The following is a 27,494-nucleotide window of genomic DNA, read 5'->3' on the forward strand; positions in this document are numbered from 1 at the left end:
AGTGGCTGTTCGGACATGTCTGGTGGCTCTGCGGACTATAACAGGTATGGCGGCCTCTCGGCGGTGCTGCTCTGTGCTGAAGGTCAGAGGGCGCCCAGGGAGGCTGTGGTGAGTGGTGTGAGGGCAGGAAGCCACAGGCTCACGGGTGTTTTCGTGGGCTACAAATACCCCCGAGTCCTTCGAGAAGCTTCCATGATGGGTAGGACTGCAAGGGGACGCGAGTGAACGGAATTGGAGTGGTCTGCCCTTTCAAAGACGTCTAGAAATGTCGGCCTTCACTCCTCGCCGCGCGGAACACGGCGCATATCTTCAATAAAAGCCGTGGCGCAATCCGCATTCGGAACGGGGTGGTAGGGGCCGACGCTTTCCTGGCGGCCAACGGCGCGACTTGGTCGGGCTTCAGCCTGAGGGCAGTGGGGGTAGCGGGGTCCACTCCGCCGCGCCCCGAAGGAGACGGGACCGGACCGGCACCGGGGCTGGGGGCGAACCGTTGGCATTGCCCTCGCCGGGCCGCCCCGGCCGCGTCAATCACCCCGGCTTGCGCAGTGTTAGGGGCGGAGCTCAGCGCGTGGAGCTCTCGCGAGATCTTGGTCGCCAAAACGGGAGAGCCCTGGGGGGAAGGGGTTGGTGTTGGTGGGGCCTGCGTTGGGGCTCTCCCGCCGGGACGTTGCGTGGCCCGCACACGGGCTGCGTTTGCTCTCTGGGAAGCGTGGGGGCAGGCCCCGAGGCGAGGCGGGTGGCGGCGGCTTGGGAGCTGTCTTAACTGCTGTGTTGTGTACTTGCCCGCAGAGAACATGGCGGCCCAGAGGGAATGGACCCCGATGGTGTCATCGAGGTGAGAGATGGGTGTGGATTTTGAAGCCTTGCAAAGGTGTGTGCGCGCGCATCTCATCCCGTTTAACTTCTTTTTAAACTTAACAGAGCAACTGGAATGAGATTGTTGATAACTTTGATGATATGAATTTAAAGGAGTCTCTTCTTCGGGGCATCTATGCTTACGGGTTTGAGAAGCCTTCAGCTATTCAGCAAAGAGCTATTATTCCTTGCATTAAAGGTAAAAGAAAACTCTTTAGCATTTAAAAACAGAAAGTGAATTCACTGTTAATGATAGACCTGGACCATAAAAGGGAGCGGAACCTGTGGGGGACTAGCACCTGTTTGTATTCCTTAAAGTGAAATGATGGCAATCATCTTTCGGGACTGACCTGAAATGACAGAATACTCATTGCTGATCACTTGATTATTGGGGCATAATTTATGTTCCAAATGGAATACATGGTGTGAAGTAGAAGTGACAATTTGATGTGGGATCGGTAAATATGTATCCTACTTTTTTTAGGGTATGATGTGATTGCTCAAGCTCAGTCAGGTACTGGCAAGACAGCCACATTTGCTATTTCCATCCTGCAACAGTTGGAGATTGAGTTCAAGGAGACCCAAGCACTAGTATTGGCCCCCACCAGAGAACTGGCTCAACAGGTATTGATAGTGTAGTTCAAAAAAACTGCTTGCGTGTTGCATAGGTTTCAGGTTTCACAACTGTGAAGAATTTAAAATTTAGGGTAAATTAGTCCTGTCAGAGCCCTCTTAATTGTCCATGCATGCAGGGAGTTTCTGTTGAAGGCTACATAGGAACTGGGTGTCTAGGTATGGTGCGTAGGGTTGTCTCCCCAGACTGAGGCTGGGAAGCGTTCTGTTCAGGATCCCCCATTCCCATATCCGTTTTCCTTGCGTTCAAGTGCAGTTGTGCAACATGAAAACTGCAGTGACATGTTACCATTTGACTGTCTCAGTAGTTTGTGATGCATCTGTTGCATGCTATGTTTTCAAAGCTTACTGTTAAATTGGCTTTGAAGTAAACCTCCTAATAAAGCCACAGGCTTTATTATGGTCAAGATCATAAAAAGGTACAGTTCCCTGTGGGGAAAATGACCAACATTTGTCCTAGCTGTAATTAACAGAATTTAATCAGTATTTACACCTTCCTGCATAATGGAGAATAATATAGGATGTGCTTCCCATTTTTTTCTTTAGTTGCCTAGCAGATAATCTGGGGCGAGAGGATCAGTTTGAGGCATAAGAAAGGGAATTTTATTCTTGAAGCAGTTTGCATTTAAAGCTTGGAAGTAGTTTGCTGTGCATGCATAAAAGCTATTGGCAGACCAGATACTTGCCATTATGCTTTGGCAGTTAGTCATAGAAACTGCAGTCCTACAGGATAATAATTACAGATTTTGGCTTTTAGATCCAAAAGGTCATTCTGGCACTTGGAGACTATATGGGAGCAACCTGTCATGCCTGCATTGGTGGAACAAATGTTAGGAATGAAATGCAAAAATTGCAGGCAGAAGCACCACATATCGTAGTTGGTACACCAGGAAGAGTATTTGATATGTTAAACAGAAGATACCTTTGTAAGTATCCTCCCTTAGGAGAGTTTTACATAGTAACTGTTGTAACAGGAAAGAAGTCAAATGATCTTTTTTTTAAACAGCTCCAAAATGGATCAAAATGTTCGTTTTGGATGAAGCAGATGAAATGTTGAGCCGAGGGTTTAAGGATCAAATCTATGAGATTTTTCAAAAACTAAATACCAGTATTCAGGTAAGTGTTATTTTAAGCCTTTTGATACCAAAAGTTTGTTTTAACACAAAAGTGTTTTTATTCCCCCTGCTTATACAGCATTTGATGCATAACTATCTGTCTAGCTCCATTCCATAGTAGGACAGACGCTTGGTCTGTTTTTCTAGTGTCTTAATGTGCTACCAGTATGACAGTGCCATCATTGTCTTTTGAAGGTTGTGTTGCTTTCTGCCACGATGCCAACTGATGTGTTAGAAGTGACCAAAAAATTCATGAGAGATCCAATTCGAATTCTGGTTAAGAAGGAAGAATTGACCCTTGAAGGAATCAAACAGTTCTATATTAACGTTGAAAGAGAGGTAATTTATCTGTTAAACATAAAAATGTACACTTTAACCTTCTTGTATAAGCACTGTGCTAAAATTGCAGAAACTAGGACCATGTCTTGGTTTTTGTAATAATGCTAGCAGAGTACACACAAGAAGAAGAGTAACTGCACTAGATTGTAAAGACTAGGGTGGACCTCTTTCTTAATGTCCAATGTCCTTTGTCTTAAAATTTGGTGCAATATGTTTTTGAGAGTAAATTTCATGACTGATCATAGTGAAAGAAAACAAACTGTTTTTGTCTTTGAAATCCCGTAGGAATGGAAGTTGGATACACTTTGTGACTTGTATGAAACACTGACCATTACGCAGGCTGTTATTTTTCTCAATACAAGGCGCAAAGTGGACTGGCTCACTGAGAAAATGCATGCCAGGGACTTCACAGTTTCTGCTCTGGTAAGAGGTGTTCTAGCACTAATGTCAGTATTTACATTGAAGCAGGATTCAGACTACAATATAGCTGCTTAGTGCTGTGTTGTCGTTCCCCCTGCTCAGAGTAAGGTTGTTTCTTACTATACCTGTCTGCTCTACCCCTGTAGCAGCCAGGGACGCTTGGTCTCATACAAGCTGATAAATTCAGTGACCTGAGCAGTGATTTTTGAATAAAGGTTTGTTTTATTTGCAGCATGGTGACATGGACCAGAAGGAAAGAGATGTCATCATGAGAGAATTCCGATCAGGATCAAGCCGTGTTCTGATCACTACTGACTTGTTGGTATGCCTTAATTAACTTCTTCCTTCCTAAATCTACCAAAAGTTAACATTTTTGGGGGAAGGTTTTGTTAATAACCTTTACCAACTTGGGCTATTTGGGAGAGTAAAGAAAAGACCACACTCCACAGTGGGCTTATACCATTTAGTATAGTTCACTACTACTTTGTGGCCTACAGTACATTTGGATCTTTGGGGTGGGGGGAATTTTAAACATACACCATTGTGTTTCAGGCTCGTGGGATTGATGTACAACAAGTGTCTTTGGTTATAAACTACGATCTACCTACCAATCGTGAAAACTATATTCACAGGTAAGAAGATGTCATTTTGACACTTGGTAAAATTAATGCATTGCTTTTTTTTCTGTGTATAAACGGTAATGCCAAATCAGACTAGATGGAATAAAAATGGACAGTAACTTAGCAGAATGCATCTAAAATTGTGTTGGGAAGATTGGTTTGAACAAAGTGGGAAAACTGTTGCCCAGATTGTGGACATAGATGCAGATGAGGTTGTTTTAGATCTGTTGGTCTTAGCTTATGTTTGAGTTTATTTTTAGTGATGCTCTTGTGTCCATGTGCTTTTTTCTTGGTGATTCTTCCGTAGTTGGGATTTTCTTGGTGTCGTCTGGTAGCATTTTGAGTGATCCCTGGTTTAGTTATAGTGGCTTTATCCCTAAATAAATTGAATTGTACTTTGTTATATGATGTAAAAAAAGACTTTTTAAAAAATACAGGAGTCGATAGCAGCAGTTGATGAGACGAGATGGCACTCAGAAACGGCGTTGACGTAATTTAGGACGTGGAATCATAAGCGAAACAGCACACTGTTTGAATAAAGAGCGAGTCGGTATTTATATTTGTTTTTCTTTTGTCATGATTATTTGATATTTTTTAAGTTGTTCCAGCCAGGGCATTTTGTGCTTGAGCAGTTCTATTAGGGAGAATTGCTAGGTGGTTTGTATTGTCCGGTTTCTAGCAGGAAGGAAAGTAGAGAGCTGTTTAGGTGGTAAGCACGTTTGAGTAATTTTCAGTTACAACGTGTGAAACTGAGCAAAAAAGCAGTGATAAGTTTGGGTCACCATACCAAATATTTCTTTTCCCACCGGAGAAGTTGTAAACTTCAGGAAATAGTTAACCTTTGTAGCATTTGTATTTGCAGTTTACAGTTCCAGAAGAGCGTCGAAATGGATTACATAACTGTTCTTTTTATCCCTGGTGTTTACATCTGTCCCAGGCTGACACCTGCTCTTGGCTGGCCCACTTTGGTATGGGCTTTAATTTCACTACCCCAAACACAGTACTGTCATCTGCTTTATTATAATAATGCTCAAGATGCCTGAAAATCTCATTTTGCAGCCAGAAAAGCCTTGATTGAATCCTTTTGGCACTAACTGCAAAGGAAGATTTTTTTCTCTAGATATTGATTAGCAGGTAGTGCTCCAATTAGCACGAACTATAACCTTGATAAGTAAACAGCAGCTGATGATTAACAAGTGGATCGTCATGTTCAATAGTTCACAAGTGTATGAGAAGTATTCTGATTGCTGCTTTCTTTTTCTTACACAGAATTGGCAGAGGGGGTCGATTTGGGAGGAAAGGTGTGGCTATAAACTTTGTTACTGAAGAAGACAAGAGGATTCTTCGTGACATTGAGACTTTCTACAATACTACAGTGGAGGAAATGCCCATGAATGTGGCTGACCTTATTTAATTCCTGGGATGAGATAGTTTGAATGCAGTGCTCGCTGTTGCTGAATAGGCGATCACAACGTGCATTGTGCTTCTTTCTTTGGGAATATTTGAATCTTGTCTCAATGCTCATAACGGATCAGAAATACAGATTTTGATAGCAAAGCGACATTAGTCGTGAGCTCTTGTGAGGAAAGCCATTGGCTTATTCCTCTTTAGAGTTAGACTGTTGGGGTGGGTATAAAAGATGGGGTCTGTAAAATCTTTCTTTCTTAGACATTTATTTCCTAGTTCTGTAGAAATGGTTGTATTAGATGTTCTCTATCATTTAATAATATACTTGTGGACTAAAAGGTATAAGTGCTGTATAAAATCAGCCAATTATGTTAAACTAGCATATCTGCCTTTATTGTGTTTGTCAGTAGCCTGAATAGAAAGGCCTTTAAAATTGATTTTTTTTTTAAAGAAAGCATTTGAATGCGTTTTGTTTGGTATTGTATTTATTCAATAAAGTATTTAATTAGTGCTAAGTGTGAACTGGACCCTGTTGCTAGCCCCAGCAAGCAATCATATCTTAGGTAGGGTTAAATTCCCAGTAAAATTGCCATATTGCACATGTCTTAATGAAGTTTGAATGTTAAATAAATTGTATATTCACTTTAAGGTTTTTCGTCACTTTATTTTCATTCCATATTTTACAAAATTTAACAATTCTGAGTTAGCTGCTGCATCACAGTTGCACAAAGGCTGATCAATTGCAGATGCTCATCAGCGCCATCTGCTAAGCACTTGTCCACTTCCTGTAACACAAACAAGAAGTTAGTGTTCTTCCAGGTGGACCTAAATACCTTAGCATGTGCAAAAGCAGTGCCTACTTACGGCCAATTTCTCAGTGATAATGGACTTTTGTTTGTCAGAAAGGTCATCATTTTCCACAACCACATCATGAAGTTGATTTACAACCTGAGTTGCTGCATGACCCTCATCTATTAGGTCCTACAACAGAAAGGCAGCAGTTGGTGGGATCATGGGGTCACTATCCTTTACCCAGAGTTAAGGAGCCAATCTTACCTTTACCACACCTTCTAGTTTGTCAAAAGAGCCACCTTGACATGCAGCAAATATTCCATTGATTGTTTCTGATGGTATTACCTAGAAAAGGATTGGTTTCTGAAGTTGACTACTGCTTCTGCCAGTTAATGCAATAGAAAGCTTGTGCAGCAATTAGCCTGAAAACCCTTTGGGCCTGAGTCACAGGGGGCTCCTATATGTAGTTCAAAGTCGGGAATAAGCAGCTCCTCTGGCCAGTCGTGGGGGGGGGGGGGGGGGTCGGTCTTGAAGCCCAACCTTTTCATTGATCCTGAGGTATGCCAGTGACAATTCTCCACAAAAAAGTCCCTTTTCTCCAAATTTCCCTCCATGTAAAGGTGCTACTAAGGAACTGGAAAGTCTATAACACTCCCTGATAGCTTGAAAATGAGAGCAAAGTTTACAGAGTGTACAAGGTAGTACAGCAGGCACTCAAATGACTTCTGTAAATTGGAGGTGCCTCTTACACAATCAAGCCTCTTCATCCGTGGCTTCCATACCTATACCTCCAACCAACCTCAGCTCAGTAAGGGGTGTACTTATCTGAATGTGTACAAGTTTTATCAGTGTTTACTAAGTAGTACAGTATTAACTAGTTACAAAGCATCTACATTGCTTTAGGTACTTCAAAGATGTGTATAAAGGGATTGGTAAGATTTGGGGACCCCTGGGTCCCTGAAACCAATCCTCATTGGATACACAAGGAATGACCAACTCTGGCAAAATAGTTGAAACCTATCTGCTGAAAAATCTTAAGTACCACAAAGGTACATTTACTTGTAAAATTTTAAAGTATAATTTGACAATGTTAACTGGGTGAAAATCCCCTTACAGCCACCTAAAAATTGCAGAATTATCCTATGTTCTTACCCCAGCAATGTCTGTGATTACATTTTCCGTGACCTCCTGTCCACCTGTGAGTCGAGTAGCACTTTGAAGAAAAGTAATGGCTTTTCTCAAGTCTCCTTCGGACACTTTAACAAGATAAGCTATTCCCTGAAGAGAAAAGAGTTGTTTTTAACCTGTGATGGCCAATTAAGGCATTTTCTTTTAGTAAAATGAAAAAAAAAAGGGGGGGGGGGCAGGCCATCATTTCTGTGTGTGGAGGAATACCATCAGACCTGTTGTCCTATTGTAACTGAGTTCATGGACAAAGCATGTGTCCAGTGGAAGGATTAGGGATGAGACAAAAAGACGGTTCTAACTTCTCTATCACATAAAGTAAAAGAAAATTCAAATTATAATAAATTCTCTTATAATGACTAAGGCCTTATATATTCCTGTAACTTGAGACAGCATAGTATTAGGTAGGAGACTAGAAATTTGTTGCAGAATTTGTGTTATATGTATGAAATCCCCCTCAGTTTTGGGACTCTGAAATCTCAAAACAGTGACAAAAAGCTAAACCTGTGATTCCTAGATATTCCTACTGTTGCTCATTTAACTTAGGTTTCCTGAAGAATTAACATCAGGACTGAGGCAACACATTTAATTGTTTTAGGGTCTCATGCATTCATGAAAGCAATCAGTAGTGGTAATAATAATCAGTATTTACCTCATTGCTAATTGTAACATTTTCCTTCTCAGCAATGTCCAGTAATCGCTGCTGTTGAATTTTATCTGACAAAGGCTTGAACCGGAATTTTGAACACCTAGAGGTCAGGGGTTCAATTATTCTGCAAAAGATTACAAAAAATGAGTCAAGAACAAACCTGTGCTGCGTTGTGGCGTAGTGGGTAAAGCCACCACCAGTGTCACAGGCATCTGATATGCTCCTGATCCAGCTCCCTGCTGATGGCCTGGGAAAAGCAGTGGAGGATGGCCCAAGGACTTGGGCCCCTGCCAGCTACAAGGGAGATTCAGATGAAGTTCCTGGCTTTGGCCTGGCCTAGCCTGGCTCTGGCCATTGCAGCCACTGGAGATGAACCAGTGGATGGAAGATTGGTCTCTTCTCTCGGTATATAACTTTCAAATAAATAAATAAATCTTAAAAACAAAACAAAACCCCAATTTGATGCATGACAAAGTGCAGCCTTCAAAAATTTAATTTTTTTCTCCTCCAAATTGAAGATACCAAATAAGGCTGTCTAATATCTATCTTTTGGGCTATATACCTACCGGCTTACATAGTTACAGATGAGACAGAATCGGGTGGTTTTTGATTCTTTCTCCATGGTACGTCTTAAAGCTGCTTGAGCAGCTGAGGTCATAGAATCGGCTTCATCCAAGATCACAATCTTAAAAGGAGGACATGGCTTCCCACTAATTCAGAGAAACACAGAAATTGAACACTAACATATATGTTGTTTTTAACAGCGTGGCTTAGATATAATACACATGCAATTTACCCACTTTATATGTACAAGACAGTGTTTTCTAGTATACAGTAGACCCCCCACCTCAGGTATCCCTAATGGATGCCAGGAACTAGACAGCACCGAATCTATTTTCTTCATATATAGACATACCTATGATAAAGTTCAGTTTAAAAATCAGGCAGAGTATGGTTAACAACAACTAATGACAGCAGAACAGGTATAATATACTGTAATAAAATTGCCAGCGTCCACCCTTGCACTTAGGGGCCACTATTAAGTAAAATAGGGTTACTTGAATATAAGCACTGTGATACTGCAGACAACCTGATAACCAAGACAGCTTATGAAATGTTTCTGGAATTTTCCATGTAGTACATTCAGACCGGATGACTGTGGGTAACTGAAACCCCAAAAAGCAAAACCAGGAGGAGCCTTGTGGCGTGCTACCCCATAACAGAGTGCCTGGATAGAGTCCCGTCACTGCTTCCAATCCAGCTCCCTGCTGATGCACCAGAAAGACAGCAGATGATGGCCCAGGTACTTGGGCTCCTGCCACCCGTGGGAGACCTGGTTGGAGTTCCCGGCTCCTGCTTCGGCCTGGCCCAGCCACGTCTGTTGCAGGCATTTATGGAATGAATCAGCGGACAGGTTTCTCTGTCTCCCTCTCTAAATAAATAAATCTTCAAAAATAAAACAAGCAAAACTCAACAAGGGAGATGACTGAATTCCCAGAGTTGTGTAACCATCACCACAGTCTAATTTTAGGAGAACTTTTTACTCCAGCTAAGAACTCTGTACCCATTCGGAGTCACACCTCCAATTCTCCCACCTCTAAGCTATCTCCAGTCTATTTTTTGTCTTAAAAGATTTACCTATTCTGACATCTCATAAGGCTAGACCTTATGTTTTTTTTTAAAAAAAAAAGATTTATTATTTATTTGAAAGGCAGAGTTTACAGAGAGATGGGGGGAGAGGGGCAGAGAGAGAGAGAATCTTCCATCCACTGGCTCACTCCCCAAATAGCCTCAACAGCCAGAGTTGGGCTGATCTCTGGCCCGGAGCAAGGAGCCAGGGGCCAGGAGCTTCTTCCAGGTCTCCCACCTGCGTGCGGGGGCCTGAAGATTTAGGCCATCTACTGCTGCTTTCCCAGGCCAATAGCAGGGAGCTAGATTGGAAGTGGAGCAGCAGCACTAGAACCGGCGCCCATATGGGATGCTGGTATCAGCTGGCAGCTTTAGCTGGTATGCCACAATGCCAGCCCCTCTTAAGTTATTCAGAGTTCATCCATGTTGTACAGAGTGTCGTGGCTGCAATCCTTTTTATTGCTGAATGCTATGGTAAATGGATACACCACATCTTATTCATCCATTCATCAAGTACACATTTGGGTTTTTCCGTGTTTTGGCTATCAGAAATGATGATATGATAATCTTTAAGCAGACACGTTTTATTTCTTGTAGGCATGTACCTAGGAGTAGGGGCCATAGGGTAAACTTTTTGAGGAACTGCCAAACTTTTCAGAGAAGCTGTACCATTACACGTTCCACGCAGCAATGTATGAAGTTCACAGATTCTGCACATCCTTGCCAATATTTGCTGTTTTCTGTCTGGTTAATTATAACCATACTACTGAATGCAAAGTGGCATCTCATCATGGTTTTGATTTTCACTTCCCTAATGGCTAATGAGATTGAAGATCTTTTCATGGGCTGTTGGCCACCTGTATATATCTTCTTTGGAGAAATGTTTATTCCAATCCCTTGACCATCTTTTAATTGTGTTGTTCTTCAGTTTTAAGAGTTCTTCATGTATTCTGGGTATGTATGTCCTTTTTCAGATCAATGATTTGTAAATATCTTCTCCCACTTTGTGGACTTTCACTTTCTGTGCACTGATTTTGATAATCAGCCATTAAAATTTTTCCCAACCAAAAATGTCATTAATACAGCTAAATGAAAATATTATCAAGAAAATGGATTTTTAAATATTAAAGGTGGAAGGGACTCTCAGAGATCTTACAGTTAAGTCACAGAAGAGGAAATCGAATGATGCAGAGGCTGTTATTATCTCAAATCAAGGAGGATATAAGAAATAATAAACCACTCTCTACAAATTTTGAAATGTGCTCTGATATAAAATTTAAATATATTTCCAGGTACTTAAAACTTAATCTTGGGTCCAGTGTTGTGACACAGCAGGTTAAACCACTTCCTGTGATGCTGGCATCCCATGTGAATGCTGGTCCCAGCCCTGGCTGCTCCACTTCCAATACAAATCCCTGAGAAAGTGCCTGGGAAAACAGCGGAGGACCGCCCAATGGCTCGGTCTCCTGTTACCCACATGGCAGACCAGGAGGAAGCTCCTTGCTCCTAGCTTTGGCCTGGCCCAGCCCTGGCTGTTTTGGAAATAAACCAGGAAATGGAAGATCTATCTCTCTCTCTCTCTCTCTGTCCCTCTGTATAACTCTACTTTTCAAATAAATTTAAAAAACAAACAAAAAAAACCACTGAATCTTGGGACTCTGCCACCTAAGGAGCATGAGTAGTTGACTAAATTCCTGTTTACCTCAGGCAGGACAGTCCTACTTTAATTATCAATATTATATCCTTTCATTCTAAGAGGCCCAGTTTGGTAAGAACTTAAATGGGCACTATAATGACGAAATACCACTGAGAGATAGATAGAAGATGTAACTTTTTTCCTAACACAACTATAAAACTCAGGTCTTTTATTATGAGTGCACACCACCAATCAAATTTGAGAAATATAAAGATACTTCCAGAAGTTTGTGGGAAAACAGAATTAAAAGTTTATTTTAGGGGTTGGTGCTGTGGTGTAGCAGGTAAAGCTGCCACCTGCAGTGCTGGCATCCCACATGGACACTGGTTTGAGACCTGGCTGCTCCTCTTCTGATCCAGCTCTCTGCTATGGCCTGGAAAAGCAGTAGATGGCCCAAGTCCTTGGGCCCCTGCCCCTACGTGGGAGATCCAGAAGAAGCTCCTGGCTCCTGGCTTCGGATCAGCACAGCTCTGGCCGTTGTGGCCAATTGAAGAGTAAACCAGCGGATGGAAGATTCTCTCTCTCTCTCTCATTGCCTCTCCTTCTCTCTGTAAATAACTTGACTTAAAAAAAAAAGTTTATTTTTAGTGCAAAATTTTTTTGAAATACATGCAGTTTTTTTCATAATACAAATTTTGCATGAACTTTTTAAAGAATACCGTATATGCATGGATTTCAAAATCTCTTGGCACCAAAACAAATTTACATTCTAATTCTATTTGCCATAAACTTTTTGAAGTAGCTTGTAACTTCTTAGACAAACTATCAGTAGAAACCCTTGAGAACTTAAAATTCACTACTGTAATGGAATGGTTATTTCTATTACTACCTGAGACCAGGTAATTTTTTTTTAAAAAAGATTTATTTATTTATTTAAAGGCAGAGTTACAGAGAGGCAGAGGCAGAAAGACAGCGAGAGGTCTTCCATCCGCGACAACTGGAACTGCGCCGATCCGAAGCCAGGAGCCAGGAGCTTCTTCCTGCTCTCCCACACGGGTGCAGGGACCCAAGGACTTGGGCCATCCTCCACTGCTTTCCCACGCCACAGCAGAGAGCTGGATTGGAAGTGGAGCAGCCGGGACTTGAACTGGCAACCATATGAGATGCAGGCACTGCAGGCGGCGGCTTTACCCGCTGCACCACAGCGCCGGCCCCGAAACTGAGTAATTTACAGAGAAAAAAAAAATCATCTCTCACAGCTTCTGGAAGACAGGGGGCCGCATCTGGTGAGAGCCTTCTTACTTTGTAACATGTTGGAAGGCATCACACAACCACAGTGGGCTAGTTTGTCGTCTTCTAATAACCACTGTATGCATTTAAAACATACAATGATATGCTTTGAAGAGGGAAAAGCAAGTTTACTTACTCTGAACGACTTCCTGACACAGTTAATTGAGCAAAATTTTTCACTTTCTCTCGAACTACTTGTATTCCACGTTCATCTGATGCATTTAACTCAAGAACCCTTAACCGGAAAAGTTCAGGCCTATGTAAAAAAGAAAAAAATATAAAACACGGTAGAACAAAGAATCCAAGCTCATGTACCATTTTAACACTTGTGCAATTTTCAACAGTTTGAAAACCATCTAGTACAACGTGGACAGAACACAGTCACTTCTGTATTCTCTCTTGCAGAGCCAGGCAGTTAACATTTTGGCTTTTTTCCCATGCATCACACACACACACACACACACACTTATTACATAACATATACATTTAAATCAATTTTCCACTTAGCATTGTATAATAAACATCTTGCCATGTTAACAAAACCATTTTATTGGCTGTATAATATTCCACCTTACAACTGAACCATAATTTACTTATTCTTCTATTAGATATCTAGGTGGTTTTTTTTTTTCTTTAAAGATTCATTTTATTCATTTTATTTACTTGAAAGGCAGAGCTGTAGAGAGCGAGAGCAAAAGCAAGCAAGCAAGCAAGCAATTTTTCCATCTGCTCTCCAGATGGCCACAATGGCCAGGGTGGTCCAGACTGAAGCCAGGAGCCAAGAACTTCATCAGGTCTCCCATGTGGATGGTAGTGGCCCAAGCATTTTGACCACCTGCTGCTGCTTTAACAGGCACATTAGCAGGGAGCTGGATTGGAGTGGAGCAGCCATATAGGAGGTGGCTTAACCCGCTATGCCACAATGCCAGCCCCCTAGATAGTTTTAAATGTGTTACAATATAGTATAATTTGAATTATTTCCATAGGTTGGTTGCTATAAGGAAAATTACAAGAGCCAGGCGCTGTAGAGCAGTGGCTTAAGCTGCTGTTTGGGATGCCACATGCCATATCTGAGTGTGGGTTCCAAGCCCAGATACTCTGTGCTTCTGACCTAGCTTCCTGCTAATGCACCTGGGAGGCAGCAGATGATGGCCCAAGTTCTTGGGTTCCTGCTACCCATGTGAGACCTAGCTGGAGTCTCTGGCTCCGGGACCTGGCCCAGTCCCCACTGTTGTGGAGATTTGGGGAATGGACAGAAGTCTGTTTGGGCCCCCGCTGTGGTGTAGCAGGTAAAGCTGCCACCTGCAGTGCCGGCATCCCATATGGGTGCTGGTTCAAGTCCCAGCTGCTCTACTTCTGATTCAGCTCTCTGCTATGGCCTCAGAAAGCAGTAGAAGATGGCCCAAGTCACTGGGTCCCTGCATCCATGTGGGAGATCCAGAAAAAGCTCCTGGCTCCTGGCTTCGGACTGGCTCAGCTCCGGCTGTTATGGCCGTCTGGGGAGTGAACCAGCGGACAGAAGACCTCTCTGTCTCTCAGCCTTTCAAATAAATGAATAAAGCTTAAAAAAAAAAAAAAAAAAAAAAAAGATATCTCTGTCTCTCCCTCTCTCTGTTCATAAATTTAGGAAAAGAGAGCTGTAAGATTAAAACATGAACAGGGAGTGGGTATTTGGCCCGGTGGTTAATATGCCTGCACCCTGTACCAAGAGTGTCCAGGTCTGGCAGATGCCTGCCTCTGTCTCCTGACTGCAGCTCCTGCTAATGCAGACACTGGGAAGCAGTGGACATGGCTGAAGCCCACCTGGGAGACCTGGAAAGTGTTCCCAACTCCTGGCTTTGGCTCAGCCCCAGCCGCCGGTGGCATCTGAGGAGTGAGCCAGTGGATGGGGAGCTCTGTCTCTCAAATAAATAATAAATAAATAAATAAATAAATGGGAACATGAGATTTTTTAAAATCAGTTTTTTTTAAAGGTTACTAAAAGTAACATGCATATTATGGTAGACAAGTTTGAGAAATCAAAAGAAGATAAAAATAACTGCCATATTCTCAAAACACTGTTTTGAAACTTCCAAGTCTTTTCTTCTACATATACAAAAGTACTGCAAAAAATTTACGGAAAATAAAAGGTAAGTTTATTTTGGTGCAAAAAATCTGAAATCCACATATAGTTTTTCCAGAATATACATTTACCACAAACTTTCTGATGAGCTCTTCTGTATACTTTAAATTTAAAAAAAAAAAAGTTGCTATCAAGTAAATAAAATATTAGGCTAACAGCAGTTTCTCCTTTTGTCTTTGTTTTTTTTTTTTTTTTTTTTTTTTGACAGGCAGAGTTAGACAGTGAGATAGAGAGACAGAGAGAAAGGTCTTCCTTCCGTTGGTTCACTCCCCAAATGGCCGCTATGGCCGTCGTGCTGCATCGATCCGAAGCCAGGAGCCAGATGCTTCCTCCTGGTCTCCCATGCAGGTGCAGGGCCCAAGCACTTGGGCCATCCTCCACTGCCTTCCCAGGCCACAGCAGAGAGCTGGACTGGAAGAGGAGCAACTGGGACAGAATCTGGCGCCCCAACTGGGACTAGAACTTGGGTTGCTGGCACCGCAGGCAGAGGATTAGCCTAGTGAGCCACAGCGCCACTAATTCTCCTTACACATTTGGTGCTTTTAGAGGCATCTAATTTTTTTTTTAAGATTTTTATTTATTCGAAAGTCAGAGTTACACAGAGAGAGGAGAAGCAGAGAGAGCGAGAGCGAGAGAGGTATTCCATCCCCCAGTTCACTCCTCAGTTGGCCGCAACGACCAGAGCTACGCTGATCTGAAGCCAGGAGCCAGGAGTTTCTTCCAGGTCTCCCATGTCGGTGCAAGGGCCCAAGGACTTGGGCCATCTTCCACTGCCTTCCCAGGCCATATGGGATGCCGGCGCTTTGGGCCAGGGCTTTAACCTGCTGCACCACAGCGCTGGCCCCGAGGCATCTAATTGTTTTCATGTGTAAGATTTCAAGATGTACTCTGGCCATATGCCTCATACAAAAAATACGGCTAAATTCAAGATAGCCTTTGTTATACTGGCGCATGTTTCATGGACATCAGACCTGGGCCATTATCTTTTACTTCTACGTAAAGGGCTCCTCTAGAATGGTTGCCTAAGCCAGGACAGTCATGAGGAATCTAAGAAGGTGGCTCACAGGAAGATCTTCCGGTGTATCTGGAAACATACTGCATGGACAACTACCCAGTCTGCTTATGCTCAGGCAGCTAGAGAGCAAGGTGCCGGCCTGGCCAGTCAAGGCAGGGCCTGGCAAGTTCAGAGCAGAAGGAACTCAGGAGTGGTGTAGACAGGAGCAACAGAAACAGCAGATTCTGTCACACAGCCACACAATGCGTACGTAATCCTGAAGAGGTGATGAGACTACCAGCATAACTGGAAAAAACCTGGGCCCTTGGACTCCAAAAGGATGAAGACAGAGACACAAAAAATCAGCTTCCCTTGCTGTATATCTGAGTAAGATTCAGAAGGAAGGTCATAAAAGATGTAGGCAAGCTAATTTACTGGGGAAGAGGAACAAAATGAGCCCACTGGATTAATTTCAAAAATTCAGAAATAAAAACAAATTCAATCATTCCACAGAGAAGCTAAATTCAAATCTTTAGAGAAAAATCACTAGGACCAGAGTTTTTTTGGTGCTGGGTCTGAGAGAGAGAGAGAGAGAGAGAGAGAAAATATTTCAACTTACCCGAAGAGTTCTCTAGCTGCTGCCAATATAGTGGATGTTTTCCCAGTTCCAGGTGGCCCATAAAATAACAGATTAGGGAGCTGTAGAAATTAAATTTTTTAAAAAATAAATTGTATTTTGGCACAAAAATGAAAATAATGACTAAAAGTATCTTTAAAACATTTCAATGACTTCCCTAATAGAGAGGGTACATATGACTCTCTCTTTTTTTTTAAGATTTATTTTATTTATTTGAAAGAGTTACAGAGAGGTAGAGATACAAAGAGAGGTCTTCCATCTGGTGGTTCACTCCCCAGATGGCCGCAATGGCTGGAGCCATGCCAAACCGAAGCCAGGAGCCAGGAACCTCTTCCAGTTCTCCCACGCAGGTGCAGGGAGGACTTGGGCCATCTTCTACTGTTTTCCCAGGCCACAGCAGAGATCTGGATTGGAAGAGGAGCAGCCGGGACTAGAACTGACTGGTGCCCATATGGGATGCTGGTGCTTCAGGCAGGGCTTTAACTCGCTGTGCCACAGCACCAGCCTCTCTCTTTTTTTTTTTTTTTTTTTTTTAAGATTATTTGAAAGGCAGAGATACAGACAGAACGAGAGGGAAATGGGTGGGGGGAGAGGGAGGGAGAGTGAGAGGGAGGGAGAGAGGAAGGAATCGGGAGAGAGAGAAAGAGGAAGGGAGAGGGAGAGGGAGAGGGAGAGGGGGAGAGGGGGAGAGGGGGAGAGAGAGAGAGAATGAGAATGAGAATGAATGAATCGATCTTCCATCACATGGTTCACCTACCCCGAATGGCTGCAACGACCAGGGCTGGGCCAGGCTGAAGCCAGGAGCTTCTTCTGGGTCTCCCACATTGGTACAGGGAGATGGGATGCCAGCACTGTAGGTGTAGGCTTAACCTTCTATGCCACAGCGCTGGCCCCAGTACATATGTCTTATTAAGATGTCCAATATAATTGATATCATAGGACTGACAGTTCTAAATACTGCTTTTTCATATACCCCCACTTTTTCCCAAAATATTTTTTCAAGTTTAGTTACTGACAGAGAGGAGAGGTATCTTCCATGCACTGGTTCATTCCCCAAAGGCCTGCAATTCCAGGACTGGGCCAGGCTGATGCCAGGAGCTGGGGACTCAATCCAGGTCCCCCACATGGGTGGCAAGGACTCAGGTACTCCAGCCATACTCTGCTGCCTCACAGGGTGCACAGCAGTAGGAAGATGGCTCAGAAGTGAAGGCAGGACTCCATCCCAGGCTGCGCTGGTTAACTTGCTGTGCCGTAATGTCTGCCCCAACAATGTCTTTCTAACCTCTTAAACTGAAATAGTTATGCTTGCTTCTATAACTTATCTACTTAAGTGAAATTTTCAAAACTAGAATTAGAACCATCTTATTTCTGAGGGGAACCTCAGGCCTCTGTCAGTTCTCTACATACTCCCTTGCTCAAGACTAGGTGAGATTTTATATCCTACAGAGGTGTGAGCTGTTTCAAGAGGAAGAGAGACCAAAACAGTAACTGATTTGGACAATATAGAGGAAAAAGGACTGACGGAGATAAATCAAGACACTGAATGAGCTGAAGTTCTAAGAACAGAAATACTGAAAAAGGAAACTAAACATCTAAAAAGGTACTTCATAAAATTGGTGTAAACTGGGGGGCTGGCATTGTGGTGTAGCGGGTTAAGCCACCATCTGTGACACCAGCATCCCATGGGGTGCCAGTATGTGTCCTTGCTGCTCCACTTCTCTTATTTATTTTTATTTTTTGAAGATTTATTTATTTATTTGAAAGCAGAGTTACAGAAAGGCAGAGAGACAGAGAGAGGTCTTCCATCCATTGGTTCACTCCCCCAAATGGCTGTCTGTATCTCTGCCGGAGATGGGCTGATCCAAAGCCAGGAGCCAGGAGCTTCCTCTTGGTCTCCCATGTGGGTGCAGAGGCCCAAGGATTTGGACCATCTTCTGCTTTCCCAGGCCATAGCAGAGAGCTGGATCGGAAGAGGAGCAGGCAGGCAGCACCGCAGACAGCAGCTTTACCCACTATGCCATAGCGCCAGCCCCCTGGCTGCTCCATTTCTGACCCAGCTCCCCGCTAAAGGCCTGGGAGAAATAGCAGAAGATGGCCCAAGTGTTTGGGTCCTGGTCACTCACTTGGGAGACCAGGATGAAGTGCCTGGCTTTGCTGCAGCCATCTAGGGGAATGAATCAGAGGATGGAAGCCCTAATTCATTCAAATAAATAAATACATCTTTAAAGCTAAATAAAATTTAAAAATAAAATACACTTACCTTTTATTTTCCAAAAAGTTTTTGAAGTACCTTTGTATCAAACACCAGGCCTAGTTCCACATCATGATTATGTGCTCTGTAAGGATACTTGCAAGTACCACGGAGAATTCAACAGAAGCAGAAAGGATAAGATATACGAAGCACTCTCCTATGTCTTACATGTGGCGTATGCTCTTAAAATTGATTCTTGAAAAAATTAAGCAAGTATATTCTTTTATATCTTAAAACTAGCCAACTTGGCTCCCATCAAGGAGGCAATTGATATGTAGAGAAGATTAATAAATGTACTAATGAACTCTAAATTTTAAGATTTATTTATCTGAAAGGCAGCATGAGAGAACAGACTGTCTGCTGGTTCACTCTCCAAATGGCTGCAACAGCCAGGGCTGAGCCGGGCTGAAACCAGGAGCCTGGAACTCCATCTGGGTCTGCTACATGGATGGCAGGGACCCTAGTACTGGGTCTTCATTCACCACTTTCCCAGGTGCATTAGCAGGTGGCTGTATCACAATCAGAGCATTCCGATAGGAGATGCTAGCATTGCAAGTGGCAATTTAACCCACTGTGCCACAGCATCAATCCCTTAAGCTCCAAATTCTATGAAACTACACTCTTCAAATGTTTTTTCATAGAGGGAAATTATTGTACATAGGAAACTAACCAATGAGTGTACTTGCTCCTCTTTAATCATCTACCTTCTTCTGTTCGTTCTTCTCCCAAGTCTGATACCACTCTGTTGCTATTTAAGACTATTTATTGGTTTCACATTCCACTAAGAAAAGCAAAAAAAAACAATCAAATCTATATTGCTTACCATGGCCTTTAAGGACTTCATGGAGGTGGGTGTTTGTTCAGTAGTTAAGATGCCTGCACCCCATACTGGACTGCTTGGGTTCAAGTACCAGCTCTGCTTCAGACTTCACCCTCCTGTTAATACACACCCTGGAAGGCAGCAGGTGCTGGCTGAAGGACTTGGGTCTCTGCCACCCACGTCGGAGACCCAAATTGAGTTCTGGGTTCCTTGCTTTGGACTGGTCCACCCCTGGCCATTGTAGGCATTTGGGGAGTGAACCAGTAGATAGAAGGTCTGTGTCTCTCTTTCAAATACATTTTTTAAAAAAGATTTATTTACTTATTTGAGAGGCAGAGTTACAGAGAGAGAGGTCTTCCATCTGCTGGTTCACTTTCTAAATGGCTGCAAAAAGCTGGATCTGGGCTGATCTGAAGCAGGAGCTTCTTCCAGGTCTCCCACATGGGTGCAGGAGCCTGAAATCTTGGACCATCTTCTGCTGCTTTCCCAGGCCATAAGCAGAGAGCTGGACTGAAAGAGGAGCAGCCAGGACATGAACCAGTACCCAAAGGGATGCAAGTGCCACAGGCAGTGGCTTAACCTGCTATGCCACAGCACCGGCCCCTGAATAAACTTTTTAAAACCAAGAATACTTCCGTGATCTGCCCACTACCTCCTTCACCTTCTAGACTCCAGCTTACAGTGGCCTCCAACAACTAAGTACTTCCTGGCTTCTGCATATGTTCTTTCCTCAACCTAGAAGCTAACCCCCTTCTTTCTTGTGACTATACATACACAAACTTCTGTCTCATTACATATACACACATATCCCAAAACTCCTAATGCACTACAAGTCATCAGCCTTCTCTGACCATCCAATGTAAAGTGGACCTTCTCTCCTATACTCGTATCTGTCTTTGCTGTACTTGTTGCATTTAGCATCTACTTATTGCTATTGAATAGCTGACTTAATTGTAAAATGTCTACCTCACTACATAATAAACTTAAAAAGGCCAGGAGCCTTATTTGTTTTTTTGTTTGTTTGTTTTGACAGATAGACAGTGAGAGAGACACAGAGAAAGGTCTTCCTTCCATTGGTTCACCCCCCAAATGGCCGCCACGGCCGGAGCTATGCCAATCCGAAGCCAGAAGCCAGGTGCCCAAGCACTTGGGCCATCCTCCACTGCCCTCCCGGGCCTCAGCAGAGAGCTGGACTGGAAGAGGAGCAACTGGGACTACAACCTGGCGCTCATATGGGATGCCGGTGCCGCAGGCAGAGGATTAACCAAGTGAGCCATGGTGTCGGCCCCAGCCAGGAGCCTTATTTGTTCTATTTGCATCTGTATTCTCAGAATATTAGTTATTTGCCAAATAAATGAATAAACCAAAACAAAGATAAATGTTAATTAGGAGACTACTAACATTAGTAACCTAAGGTTTAAGATATAAGCTGTAGGCGGCACCGTGGCTCAACAGGCTAATCCTCCGCCTTGCGGCGCTGGCACACCGGGTTCTAGTCCCAGTCGGGGCACCGGATTCTATCCCGGTTGCCCCTCTTCCAGGCCAGCTCTCTGCTATGGCCTGGGAAGGCAGTGGAGGATGGCCCAAGTCCTTGGGCCCTGCACCCGCATGGGAGACCAGGAGAAGCACCTGGCTCCTGGCTTTGGATCAGCTGGCCGTGGCGGCCATTGGAGGGTGAACCAACGGCAAAAAGGAAGACCTTTCTCTCTGTCTCTCTCTCACACTATCCACTCTGCCTGTCTCAAAAAAAAAAAAAAAAAAAAAAAAAAAAAAAAAAAAAGATATAAGCTGTAAGATTCATTATTTTAAAAATATTCTAGACTTCCTGGTTTTTAAGGTTATACTATTATTTTGATTTGTGAACAACTCAATGTTGTAATGATTCATCTAGGTAAATATCACATATAATTGAAATTACTTAAAACAGGATAAGGGGGCAGGTGTTATGGTACAATAGGTTAAGCTGTCGCTTGGGACACTCCTATCTGATACTGGAGTGTTGGTTCCAGTTCCAGCTACTCCACTTCCGATCCAGCTTCCTGCTAATGCATCCTGGGAGGCAACATATCATAGCACAAGTGCTTGGACACCTGCTACCCATGAGGGAAACTCAGTTGGAGTTCCAGGATTCTGGCTTCAGCCTGGCCTTGGTCTGGTTGTTAGGGAGTGAGCCAGCAGATGAGCATCTCTAATCTGAAATCTGAAATCCAAGATGTGGGGCTGGTGCTGTGGCATAGCAGGTAAAGCCACTGCCTGCAGTGCCAGCATCACATATGGGCGCCAGTTCTAGTCCCAGCTGCTCCACTTCCGATCCAGCTCTCTGCTATGGCCTGGGGAAGCAGAAGATGTCCCTAGTCCTTGGGCCCCTGCACCCACGTGGTGGACCCAGAACAAGCTTCTGGCTCCTGGCTTTAGACTGGCCCAGATCCAGCCATTGTAGCCATTTGAGAAGTGAACCAGTAGATGGGAGATTCTCTCTCTCTCTGCCTCTCCCTCTCCTTCTCTGTAACTCTGTCTTCCAAATAAAAATAAATAAATCTTAAAAAAAAAAAAAAAGGCGGAAAGGGAAGGATCTAGTCTATCTTATTCAGTGGTCTTTACTTGAACACTGTATAACGATGCCACACAGGACTGAATAGGAAGCTTAGAATTTGTTGAACTAATCACCAATGTAGGAATAGTCAGAAAAGACCTTACAACATGGTATTTATTGGAGGCAAGAGGGTACAAAGAAGGAAGAGGGTGAAAAAATTGCATCTTAAATTTCTCAGTGATGCCAAACACCATCTGCTACTCACATCAGCTCCTTCTAAAGACTTCTTCAGCACGGAAACCACTTCTTCCTGGAAAGCAACTTCATCCACACATTTCGGGCGGCTGGGGAGAGAGAGAGGTTATTTAGCATATACAACGGCTAGAGAAGTCTCAGTGTCCCTTCTGCTAAAATATCAATGATAATTCTTATATATTGGTAATGAAATGAGAACTTTTCACAATTTTAAGTAGGTGGGAACCGCATTCATATTTACGTTAAGCAAATATATATTGAAATAAAATAGGGTCTGGCGCTGTGGCGCAGCGGGTTAATGCGCTGGCATCCTATATGGGCGCCAGTTCGAGACCTGGCTACTCCAGGACTCTGCTATGGCTTAGGAAAGCAGTACAAGATGGCCCAAGTCCTTGGGGCCCTGCGTCCGTGTGGGAGACCCAGAAGAAACTCCTAGCTCCTGGCTTCGGATTTGCGCAACTCTGGCCATTGCGGCCAATTGGGGAGTGAACCATCAGGTGGAAGACCTCTCTCTCTCTCTCTGCATCCCCTCTCTCTGTGTAACTCTGACTTTCAAATAAATAAATCTTTAAAAAAATAAGAAATAAAATAATTTTCCACTTCCTATCTGTGTTGCCTGTATCTGTTATGCTTAAAAAAATTAAGCAAAAGGATTATATTTCAAATGCTAACTGGTTAAATAAAGTGAACACTTGCTGAGAAAGTGATATTATATTCTGACACAATTAAGAATAAACTTAAGCTGAAAAGGAAAAACTTAATAACCAAAGGATAGGGAATTATTTTAATATTAAATATGTATGCATAATATGTTGTTATTGTGCTAATACCAACTTAAAAGAAGGCCTACTTACTTTATGGAGAGCTAACAACAAGTTTAACCAATATGAATTTAATAATATATAATTTTCATCTTATGTCATTAATGATTTTAGGAGAAGTTAGACCAAAGTTATACTCTCAGCACTAAAATTAAGCTTTCAGCTTAATCAAACTTTCTTTGGTCCATATTCTTCCAATTAATTGGATTCATGAGGCAGGAGTTATGTCCAGTGATATCTTCTAGGGAATCCTGTGTGTGTTATAAAGCAGGGTCTCATATTCAAATCTAGCTGCAGGGATTAGGCAGATAATAAGTGAGGAGGGCAGCATGTAAGGCGTAAGAAGACAGCTGGACTGTGACACACTGAGGACACCTGGCTTTTCCCAAATGAGCAACACCTAGTGATCCTGATCTCCTGAGAAGACAAAAAAAAAAAAAAAAAAAAAAAAAAAAAAACTCCATTTCCCAACTCCCTGCATAATTTTTTTTTTATTTTTTTTTTAACTTTTATTTAATGAATATAAATTTCCAGTGTACAGCTCATGGATTACAATGGCTTCCCCCCCCCATAACTTCCCTCCCACCCGCAACCCTCCCCCCTCCCGCTCCCTCTCCCCTTCCATTTGCATCAAGATTCATTTTCAATTCTCTTTATATACAGAAGATCAATTTAGTATAAAGATTTCAACAGTTTGCACCCACATAGAAACACAAAGTGAAACATACTGTTTGAGTACTAGTTATAGCATTAAATCACAATGTACAGCACATTAAGGACAGAGATCCCACATGAGGAGCAAGTGCACAGTGGCTCCTGCTGTTGACCCAACAAATTGACACTCTAGTTTATGGCGCCAGTAACCATCCTAGGCTGTCGTCATGAGTTGCCAAGGCTATGGAAGCCTTCCAAGTTTGCCGACTCTGATCATATTTAGACAAGGTCATAAAAGACAGAGTGAGGATAGTAACCAATGATCCTAAGAGTGGCATTTACCAGGTTTGAACAATTATACAGCATTAAGTGGGGAAGAGGACCATCAGTACACACAGGTTGGGAGTAGAGCCATTGGTGGTAGAGTAGAGGTTATAATTACAAAGGAATGAGGCCCAAGTGCACTAGACAGGGCCTAGAACAAAGGACAGAGTCATTATTAGAGGAGCTAAGAAAGGTGCTGTCTAAGCTACAATTAGGTTTTCTGATTGAGAGGCAAATAGAACCTGATAGAAGGGGCTTGATAATAATCTGGTGGGCTTTAGGCCTTGTAAATTCAGAGGCCCAGACCTATCTATCTCTTCACATGGGGTATATCCTAAGGGAGGTGTGAACCTCCTAGGGGAAGGCACTCTGTTGACTTTCATTACTTGGCTGGCCTGGGAGGAGAGCTGGCCAGGCAAAGGCAGGTGGCATCTCCAACAAGAAATTTACAGTTCTGCCTGCAATGTTGCTGACCCTACTTGACCACACCCTCAGCTGCAGTGGTCACTTTGGAAGTTGGGCTGAGTGAAGGGCTTTTCAGCTTAGAGCCAATAAGATCTGTGGCTCTGACCTGGGCATCCTTCGACTCCAGGGCAGGTCCACTTCCAGTGATCCAACTCTTGGCAGAGCTGCCAGGGCTCTTCACAAGCTGACTTCTGCTGAAGCCCAGGCTTACCACATTGAAAGCCACTGCAGTAGACTGGCCTGTTGGGTCTCCTTGAGGGCAGATCACTGTACAGATCAGCCATTAATAGGCCTGCCACCCATTGCTTCTGATGCCTAGCTTGCTTTTCCTCCTGGTTTGTGTTAAAGCAGACCAGAGGATGCAAGTCAAGGGAGTGCCCGTGTCCCATCTCTAATCTTCGGTGGCCTGAACTACAAGTCTATAGTCACAGGCATGTTCTGTAATAGTTTTTCTAAGGTAGACAATGCCCATGAGGAAAATTATATTCTCACTTTAAAACTTTCTTTCCCTTTGGTCTGAAAGGGAGGTTTTTTTTTGAACAATTAGAATTTAACAGACATCAAGAGAACATAATAGATTACTTTAACACATTGCTTTAACAGAGCATCAGAGTTTAATTCTATGTCAAAGAGAAATTGAGCTTCCTGTGATCTTTTGCTGTGAGGTTTCCTTCCTTTACCTTCTTTCATATTGGTGACCATGTTTCTGTGTTTCTGTGTGTAAGACATCTTTAAGCATCTTTTGCAGGGCAGGATGAGTGGCAACAAATTCTTTCAGTTTCTGTTTGCTATGAAAAGTCTTAATTTCACCTTCATTCACAAATGAGAGCTTTGCAGGATATAGTATTCTGGGCTGGCAGTTTTTCTCTCTTAGTACCTGGGCTATGTCTTGCCATTCCCTTCTAGCTTGTAGGGTTTCTGATGAGAAGTCTGCTGTGAGTCTAATTGGAGATCCTCTAAGAGTGATCTGACGTTTCTCTCTTGCACCTTTTAGGATCTTTTCTTTATGTTTCACTGTGGTGAGTTTGATTACAACATGTCGTGGTGAGGATCTCTTTTGGTCATGTTTATTAGGGGTTCTATAAGCTTCCTGTACTAAGATGCCTCTGTCCTTCTCCAAACCTGGGAAATTTTCTGCTAGTATCTCACTGAAAATGCCTTCTAATCCTTTCTCCCTCTCCATGCCTTCAGGAACTCCTAGAACCCGAATGTTGGGTTTTTTAATAGTATCCTGTAGATTCCCGACAATATTTTTTAGATTTCTAATTTCTTCTTCTTTTCTTTGGTTTGCCTGTTTCCTTTCCTGTTCTCTGTCTTCTAAGTCTGATATTCTGCATAATTTTTTTAATTTAAAATTTATAAGCACCACTGGCGCCAAGCAAAACATGAATACTTTATTTGGCCAAGTTATCTGCAAACCCTTGGAATAACTGAGGCTACATCCAGTGGATACAATTACTTGCCATAAAATCACTTAGCTGATACTAATTTAAACACCACGTCAAGTGTTCCTGCCAAAAATAAAAGTAAAACTCAACAATCCCCACCTATTAGTACTGCAAAGGGGACTAGATTATTTGGATTTAAGGACAATCCCTGACCAAGACTTACAGCCAGGTTACAGAAACTTTGATTTCTTCACTTCTGATCCCACTCCTAAAATGGTAGATCTTATTTGTAGAAAAGATCTTAGTTCAGCCGGCGCCGTGGCTCAACAGGCTAATTCTCCGCCTAGCGGCGCCGGCACACCAGGTTCTAGTCCCGGTTGGGGCACTGGATTCTGTCCCGGTTGCTCCTCTTCCAGGCCAGCTCTCTGCTGTGGCCAGGGAGTGCAGTGGAAGATGGCCCAAGTGCTTGGGCCCTGCACCCCATGGGAAACCAGGAGAAGCACCTGGCTCCTGCCATCGGATCAGCGCGGTGCGCTGGCCGCGGCGGCCATTGGAGGGTGAACCAACGGCAAAAGGAAGACCTTTCTCTCTGTCTCTCTCTCTCACTGTCCACTCTGCCTGTCAAAAAATAAAAAAATAAAAATAAAAAGATCTTAGTTCATCTGTAAAACAAAGGAATTAAACTACAGCTCTCCCAAGTACCTGTGAGTTCCAAGACCCTCTGACTTACACTAACTGGGTGATTTTCAAGGACAACATTTAAATAAAGCAAAGTAAAAACTGAGTGATGAGAACTGGGTAGAGAGGCAACGTATTAGTCATTTCAACAGAAACGTAAGGACTCTTACTATTTCTCCACCCATGGAACAGGTTTGGCTTTCTTGGTCTCTGCACTGCCGCCTGCATTAGCAGCTACTCCTCGATCCTTGGTCGGTGGTGGCTTAGTACCGGCAGATGTGCCTTTGAGAAACGCCTGCATGGCTACTTCACTCTGACCAGCTGCAAGGTAGAAGAAGAAAAAACGTTTCTGAAACATTGTAAGAAAGCGCAGCCTAAATGCACAACCATCCTGCACAAAGGCAGTCAAGAACCACTTACCAAAGGACAGCAGCCCCAGACCTCCCGATGCTCTGAATGCATTGTCCTGTGGACTACAGGGACACACAGCAGGGCAAAGTCCTTAAGGAACTTAGACTCTATTTACAGTGAAGCAGTGAGAGAATAAAGCCCACTTGTAAGTCAGCAAAATTTACAAAGTCAAGTTGCAAGAAAAACTTGTAAGAATTTTAAGCAAATTAAACATGGCATCACTAACAGTCAAACTGTATTGAGCTTCTACGTTCTCTTCCATTTCAGTCCTGGGTCCCACTATAGCTCAAACCCTGAAATGAACCCAGCCCTTAGGAGTGCTTGGGCCACGGATGTGAAGGCATTTCTGTGTGTGTGACAGCCCCATTCAAGGCCCATTCGGTTCACTGGCTGAGCCAACGCTTGCCTTCGGAGACTTTCTTGTGGGGGAAGGGAGGGTGGAGCTAAAATGGAAACAGCTGAATTTGAAGAAATCAAAGCAAATCAAAGTAGAAAGTGAGGGAAGTTTAAAAAATTCATCCCACCCAGGTTAACTACCACTAACATGTAGGTAAACATTCTTTCAGGCTGT

The 27,494-nt window shown here is 43.1% G+C and overlaps 2 protein-coding genes and 4 non-coding genes across 9 annotated transcripts in view; 5 read left to right on the plus strand and 1 right to left on the minus strand.

Annotated features, from left to right (window-relative positions):
* EIF4A2 (eukaryotic translation initiation factor 4A2) lies at positions 1-6,037 on the plus strand. 3 transcript variants are annotated; one of them, XR_009867958.1, is made up of 12 exons: positions 1-44; positions 790-835; positions 922-1,054; positions 1,340-1,479; positions 2,246-2,414; positions 2,495-2,604; positions 2,799-2,942; positions 3,228-3,365; positions 3,595-3,684; positions 3,915-3,994; positions 4,420-4,528; positions 5,252-5,343. XR_009867958.1 is itself a non-coding variant. In XM_062211285.1 (11 exons), the coding sequence occupies exons 1-11, from the start codon at positions 16-18 to the stop codon at positions 5,394-5,396; spliced, it is 1,224 nt and encodes a 407-aa protein (XP_062067269.1). In that variant the 5' UTR covers positions 1-15; the 3' UTR covers positions 5,397-6,037. The 3 variants fall into 3 exon arrangements, 1 of the variants encoding a protein (XP_062067269.1); XR_009867957.1 differs by having other exon boundaries at positions 4,420-4,532; positions 5,252-5,335; XM_062211285.1 differs by lacking the exon at positions 4,420-4,528 and having other exon boundaries at positions 5,252-6,037.
* Positions 1,171-1,238, plus strand: LOC133753051 (small nucleolar RNA SNORD2). Its single transcript, XR_009865023.1, has one exon. It is a non-coding gene; the product is annotated as a small nucleolar RNA SNORD2 (small nucleolar RNA).
* LOC133753041 (small nucleolar RNA SNORA81) lies at positions 2,979-3,156 on the plus strand. Its single transcript, XR_009865021.1, has one exon. It is a non-coding gene; the product is annotated as a small nucleolar RNA SNORA81 (small nucleolar RNA).
* LOC133752861 (small nucleolar RNA SNORA63) lies at positions 3,405-3,535 on the plus strand. Its single transcript, XR_009864984.1, has one exon. It is a non-coding gene; the product is annotated as a small nucleolar RNA SNORA63 (small nucleolar RNA).
* Positions 3,717-3,860, plus strand: LOC133752945 (small nucleolar RNA SNORA4). The gene has a single exon (XR_009865004.1). It is a non-coding gene; the product is annotated as a small nucleolar RNA SNORA4 (small nucleolar RNA).
* Positions 6,033-27,494, minus strand: part of RFC4 (replication factor C subunit 4) — a 22,916-nt gene continuing 1,454 nt past the window's right edge. For both annotated transcript variants that reach the window (XM_062211309.1, XM_062211301.1), the window contains exons 2-11: positions 26,683-26,833; positions 22,193-22,271; positions 16,306-16,385; positions 12,707-12,826; positions 8,582-8,725; positions 8,019-8,139; positions 7,334-7,459; positions 6,446-6,526; positions 6,254-6,370; positions 6,033-6,174 (exon numbers count right to left, since the gene is read on the minus strand). In XM_062211309.1, the coding sequence (XP_062067293.1) occupies positions 6,079-6,174; positions 6,254-6,370; positions 6,446-6,526; positions 7,334-7,459; positions 8,019-8,139; positions 8,582-8,725; positions 12,707-12,826; positions 16,306-16,385; positions 22,193-22,271; positions 26,683-26,813 (1,095 nt within the window). In that variant the 5' untranslated portion in view covers positions 26,814-26,833 and the 3' untranslated portion in view covers positions 6,033-6,078. The remainder of the gene's footprint in view (positions 6,175-6,253; positions 6,371-6,445; positions 6,527-7,333; positions 7,460-8,018; positions 8,140-8,581; positions 8,726-12,706; positions 12,827-16,305; positions 16,386-22,192; positions 22,272-26,682; positions 26,834-27,494) is intronic.

The sequence above is a fragment of the Lepus europaeus genome, chromosome 2, assembly GCF_033115175.1.
Source record: "Lepus europaeus isolate LE1 chromosome 2, mLepTim1.pri, whole genome shotgun sequence".
Classification (NCBI taxonomy): Eukaryota; Metazoa; Chordata; class Mammalia; order Lagomorpha; family Leporidae; genus Lepus; species Lepus europaeus.